The sequence below is a fragment of the Chiloscyllium plagiosum genome, chromosome 25 (assembly GCF_004010195.1).
Source record: "Chiloscyllium plagiosum isolate BGI_BamShark_2017 chromosome 25, ASM401019v2, whole genome shotgun sequence".
NCBI classification, from domain to species: domain Eukaryota; kingdom Metazoa; phylum Chordata; class Chondrichthyes; order Orectolobiformes; family Hemiscylliidae; genus Chiloscyllium; species Chiloscyllium plagiosum.
Window position 1 is genome coordinate 41,702,986 of NC_057734.1, and position 6,255 is coordinate 41,709,240.

At 42.6% G+C, this 6,255-nt stretch overlaps 1 protein-coding gene across 4 annotated transcripts in view; it reads left to right on the plus strand.

Moving 5' to 3' along the window:
- The first annotated feature begins 531 nt into the window (after positions 1–531).
- LOC122562787 (solute carrier family 2, facilitated glucose transporter member 11-like) overlaps positions 532–6,255 on the plus strand; it is an 88,334-nt gene continuing 82,610 nt past the window's right edge. For 2 of the 4 annotated variants that reach the window (XM_043715970.1, XM_043715973.1), the window contains exon 1: positions 554–702. In XM_043715970.1, the coding sequence (XP_043571905.1) occupies positions 679–702 (24 nt within the window). In that variant the 5' untranslated portion in view covers positions 554–678. Of the gene's footprint in view, positions 703–2,416; positions 2,434–6,255 lie in introns of those variants that run through there. The other 2 variants (XM_043715971.1, XM_043715972.1) reach the window with 2 other exon arrangements.

The window sequence follows — 6,255 nt, forward strand, 5'->3', positions numbered from 1 at the left end:
TACTTGCAATTTCTCTCCCCTTCATATGCTATGGCCAATGTTTGAGTAAGTGAATAGGAAGAGTTTAGAGGGATATGGGCCAAATGCTGGCAAATGGGACTAGATTAATTTACAATATCTCATTGGCATGGATGAGTTGGATCGAAGGGTCTGTTTCCACGCTGCACATCTCTGTGCTTCTATGTTATAAACTCATAAACTGATGGAGGTGAGGCCAGAAGCAAGAGGCTATGGGGAAGATTCGCCATAGTAACATGAGTTAGTAGGGCCCACAGAAGATACCTCTGGGACTTTGGAGGAATTCGCTGTAACTTGGTCCCCTGTCCAATACAGAACATTTCCCACAGATTGCAGTGCAGTTGCTGTGTCACAGTCACTTGGACAGCACCAGTCATTAGGAAAGTTCAGTTCTTCTAAAGGTCAATTGGGCTTCTCATCATGAACGTGTAGAAAATGCAATTCAGGTTTTTTTTTAAGCATAATTAACAGACCGTGAAGAGCTATTCTGGAATGGGCCTGTTCTTGTACCAAGTATATATGAGAGCCATGCATCGCACCCAGCACTCCTCTGTTCCCCTCTGCCATTCCATTTGAAATTGCCTGGGCCGTGCTCCCTTTGTAAGTTTTCATATCTTTGCAGAAATTGGGAGTAGGAAGTGATTTAGGATCAAGCATCTAATGGAAAATATCTTGAAGGAGCTGGTATGAACATGTAACATCTACTTGAGTATTTTTGCTGCATTTAATATTGTGTATGTGCATTTTCCTAGATTTAATGGTTTGTAGACTATCAGTTTTAGTCTGTAGATCTTGAATTAATTTTACATGTAAATGATGCAAGCTCATGATAAAATCATAGGGTAATTTTTGCCGGGCTGTATTGTCAAATGCAGAGCTCATATGGGAGATCCTGTCTGGGATTTCTTAACAATGCAGACTCACACAATGGCCAGCTAAATTTTCACACAGAAACAAACAAGGCGGGGAGAAGCAAACTGTTTCACAACAGAAACCTAACACTCTCTGAAATGCATTGTGTTTAATTTGCTCAGCACAGCGCAGCACGCTGATATTGATGGTCTCCAGTGTCCTTATGGGGATGGATTGGAACAATGACATCTATTTACCTCAGAATTAAGGGCTGTGTGATTGCGGTAACTGTTGGGACACCCGCTCTGTACAATGTTTACAGAGAACTCCAATTAACATCCTTCAGAATTGCTTTACCCATTTGCTTCTCTATTTTTCCTTTACTCACAAGAGCTGATGAATTTACTGGGCAATTTGGTTCGTAACATTACTGTCTATGTGGTGCTTAGCAGCATAACTAAACCAACTGCTGAACAGTACAATTCATCGAGGCAGCTGACGAATTAATCTCGAAACAATTCCAAATTGAAAGTGAAGCTGTTCCTTCACTTTCCAGCAGAGGTGTGAGTGAGCAATAATTCAGGACGGAGTAGCTTCAAGCCTTGGGCCTCTCTGCAATGTGGTGCAGTGGCTATGTGACAGGCTGATTGCCCGAAGTGGAAGCTGTAGCTTAGAAACAAATGGTGGCTCAGTGGTTAGCACCGCTGCCTCACAGCACCAGGGACCCAAGTTTGATTCCAGCCTTGAGTAACTCTCTGTGTGGAGCTTGCACATTCTCTCCATGCCTGCGGGAGTTTCCGTTCACAGGGCAGGTTAAGTGGATTGGCCATGGGAATTATAGGGATAGGGGTGGGATGCTCTTCAGAGGGTCAATATGGACTTGATAGGCCAAATGACCTGCTTCTGAGCTACAGGGATTCTATAATCACAAATAGAGAGTAACAGAATCATTAAAAGTAAGTAGAACGTCTAGTAATTGTTTCATTCTCAGGTCTGGAAAACAATTTCTGTCATGATTTTTAATTAATATTCTTGTGGGAATTACTTTCTCCCACCCATCAGCAGGATTGATGTCAGTGGTGGAATAGAGCAATATTACAGTAGATTATTCCCACGTGAGGTTTAACTGTGCGTTCCATGAAACTCTCTCTAACAGTTACCACCCTATTTGGTAATGTTAGGGCAGATACAACAAAGGTTAATGAGCAAGAAAATCTCCCTTCATTCTCCTGCTAACCATCATCTGTTGTTAAACAGATTTATGGTCAGTGGACCAAAGGAATCTCACAGAATTGTAGCAACTTACTTACTTTGTTGATGTAAGCAGTGATACCAGGGAAGGCACACATCATCTCCAAACTGCAACGGAGTGAGTAATTGAGCAACAGGTATGGAGAGGCACAGGGACAGTTGTGAGTCTGAACACTCATACAGTGTGTGTAGAATGGAGATGAGGTCAGGGTGTGGAGAACAGAGAGAGCACAGAGTATGCAGTTTAAACGGAAGCACAGGATACGTAAAATCTCACCTTAACAATCCTTCACAAACCACCTCTCTCTCAAGGTACTGTATTCTTTTCTTTTAGCCCTTTGTGAAATGCCTTTTTCTGATCAGGGAGCGATATAGATGTATATTGTTATTATAATGGGGACTGATTATCAGACTTGGTGGAGCTGATAGGAATGGTTGATGTTGAAGTGTAGAGGGAGAAGATTACAAGGTGGTGTTGAAACTCTCTGTATTGGAGTGCTGGATCCTGAAGGGGTTCAAGTCTGTCTGTGTATGCTTTTGATAATTCACTCAAAAGTGGACCATGGATACACAAAGACGGATCAAGATTTATCAAGTTATTTGAAAGTTGAGGGACATTTTATAGTTAAATAGCAAATACAGAGAAGTTTAAGCATACTAGAGCTAATATTGGTGACTATGCCCTGGGTGCCTTAAAACTCATTATGTTTGCTCACTCTAGGTCAGGGCTGACCAATGGCTATATCTCGCATGACCATCCTCATAGACATTATCCTTCAAAGCTGTTGGAAAACATACAGACTGCTGTTTACTCAATTGGATAATTCTTGTCTTTTACTCAAACAGTCCTTTTTGTTACTTGCAAAAATAAATGGAAAATGTTTTTAATTTTAATGCCCACAATATTTTTCCTCTGGGAGGACTAGAAACAGTCTCTTATATGTTGTTCTTTAATATCCGCAACTTCCAGGACAATTCTGAATTGACTCTCCCACAATAAACATTTTCTAAAGTAAAGTAATCAGTTTGAATTAAAAACAAGTGCTGTGTGCAATTTCATGTATCCATAACTTTGTTACCATTAGAGCTTGCTATTCTAATCCACTCCTGGCTGGCCTTCCAAATCTTATTGCCCATGAATTTAAAGTTATCCGAAATGTTGCTGTTTGTGCAATAACTGGTGGCAGTTTTCAGTGATCAGCCCTGTACTCACTGACAATGACTCTGGGTTAAGACATGCTGTGAGATGGATCTTTATCACAGCTCGTCTGATCGATTTGCTGCTACAGTTCAGTGTCTGATTGTTCTAGTGTGATAGGAGAAAACTACTTGGCAGTTTGATGAATAAAGGCTCTTATTTTAAACAAGATGTAGTTTATTGCATGCTAGCAACTAGATGCAAGACATTGTTATATAATTACAAGGGAGACCTTGCTATTAGATCCTACTCCTTTGCAGTCCAAAGCTGTTCTCCCTGTCTGGGTCCATGTGACATTATCCGACTGGGTGGGGCTTAATGTACTCCTCAGCATTAACCCTTTCAGACCCTTCCACCCTTTTATGTCTCTTCTCTGGGCATTTTCCCCATTTTTTACATTATATATTAATGTATAGAATTACACTTACCATGTCTGCCAAGTCCCTTACTTCACTAATTTAGGTGGGATGAAGATTTAACTATTTTTCCACACCACTTTCATTTTGGTTGTAGAACATTGATGACTGTCTGACTTTAGTTCTGTTCTTGACATTTTTGAAGTCTGAAAGTCCCTTTAAACTGAAGGACTCCTTACCTTTTGGATTTCCTTCACTGAGGATGTCTTTCTGCTGGAGCAGGTGGGTCCTCCTGTAATATGTGGAGAACATTAAATCTCATGAATTTCCTTCAGAGATCATGGCTGCCCTGTTGAAACAGACACTTCAGTTTGCAGTAACTGGGATCTCTGAACCATGCAATTTTCTCCTTTTGTCAGTATCCTGGATCTCTGAGCCAAGCAATTTCCTGATGTCTGAAATCTGCGGACATTGGTTGCCCTGTCTTGATGGTGGAGTTGTACGCACCACATCCTCAGCCTGTGCTTTTATTTTTAACCTGTAGGAAAATCTGTGCTGAAGTGTGGCCTGTGGCTTGTTGGTCTAGGGGTATGATTCTTGCTTTGGGTCTTCTAGTATATGCAGATGTGCGAGGGGTCCTGGGTTCAAACCCAGACCTGAAAATGTCCTCCTGGAAAGGAGCAGGAGAATCGACGTTTTGGGCATGAGCCCTTCTTCAGGAAGAAGGGCTCATGCCCGAAACGTCGATTCTCCTGCTCTTTGGATGCTGCCTGACCTGCTGCACTTTTCCAGCAACACATTTTCAGCTCTGATCTCCAGTATCTGCAGCCCTCACTTTTTCCTTCAAATCCCAGACGACATGGGTGGCATGGTGGCTCAGTGGTTAGCACTGCTGCCTTGCAGCATTAGGGGCCTGGGTTTGATTCCAGGCTCAGGCGACTGTGAGTGTAGTTTACACATTCTCCCCGTGTCTACCTGGGTTTCCTCCCACAATCCAAACATGTGCAGGTTAGGTGAATTGGTCATGCTAAATTGCCAAGAGTGGTCAGGGATGTGTAGGTTAGGTGCATTTGTCAGGGGTAAATATAGGGTGGGGAAATGGGTCTGGGTGGGTTACTCTTTAGAGGGTCGGTGCGGACATGTTGGGCCAAAGGGCCTGTTTCCACATTCTAGGAATCTTAATGTCAAGTGTGTAGCCACTTTACCTCAGCTACTCTTCTGGAGCGATAAGGAAATGAAATGTTCTTGTTGAACTTGCAGCTGATGTTATTCTTCAGTCTGTCACCAGTGTTAGCTCACCAGGCCATGTTGCACTGAGTACCCTCAGGTGAAAATTTATCAATGGGCTAACATTGCTATTGGCTGCTTAATTACTCATGGTCTCATGCAAAACTTGCTGATTCTCACAATCAGAATTCTCATCAGTGTTAATAACATTTCTGCAAAACCAATAAATTTCCATCTTGCTGACTGTATGAAAAAAAATCTTATGCCAATTTAACTAATGTCAAATGATTCTGTCTTCTGTCTGGATTCCACTATGGGACTAGGGAGCCTAATGGAAACTTCTCCAGTTATGGAGAACAACCTGACAGGTTGTTCCTTAATCAAACTGCCTTTAATTTGTCCTTCCATGACCAGCCATTCCTGGAACATGACTGGCTGTTACTCAACTTGTTGTTCCTTGATTTTAACTCCTTTAGCTCCTTCTACCCTTTGATGAAGATTAAAGTCAAAGCACACATTAATGTTCAGTGGTGAGAAGTGTGTATATATAGTCTCTACTGTCTGACACCCCTTGTAGCCTACGTCTTTAGTTAAATAGTTTCTGGATCATGTAGTTCCACTGTAAACAGTGTTTCTTCACTGATGGTTATATAGGGACATTCACCCTGTATCAAGTTAGTGAGGTGTCTGTCAAATTTTTTAAAACATTCATTTACAGGATGAGGATGTCACTGGCTGAGCCAGCATTTATTGCCAATTCCTAATTGCCCAGAGGACAGTTAAGAGTCAACCACATTGCTGTAGATCCAGAGTCACATGTAGGCGAGACCAGGTAGTTTCCTTCCCTAAAGTTCATGAGTGAACCAGATGGGTTTTCCCCAACAATCAACAACAGATTCATCATTGTCAGTAGATCCTTAATTCCAGATTTTTACAATTTGAATTCAAGTTCTATCATGGCAGGATTTGAACCCAGTTCCCCAGAGTCTTTAGATCCACGAGCCTAACTACCCCGGCCAACCTATCGTCTCAGCCTGCTCCTGCCCCACTGAATTCATCTCCACCTACCTGAATACTGTCCAGGAGCTCCCCCACATATATTCGGGACACCATCCACGCCCTCAACCTCTTCCAAGATTTCAGTTTCTCTGGCCCCCAATGCCTCACCACCCGGTGCCTGGAGGAAGACCGCCTTGGGACCATTCAACCCCATGGCATCAATATACACTTCACCAGTTTCCTCATTTCCCCTCCCCTCACTTTATCCCAGTTCCAACCTTCCAGCTCAGCACCACCCTCATGACCTGTTCCACCTGTCAATCTTCCCTTCCACCTATCCGCTCCATCCTCCTC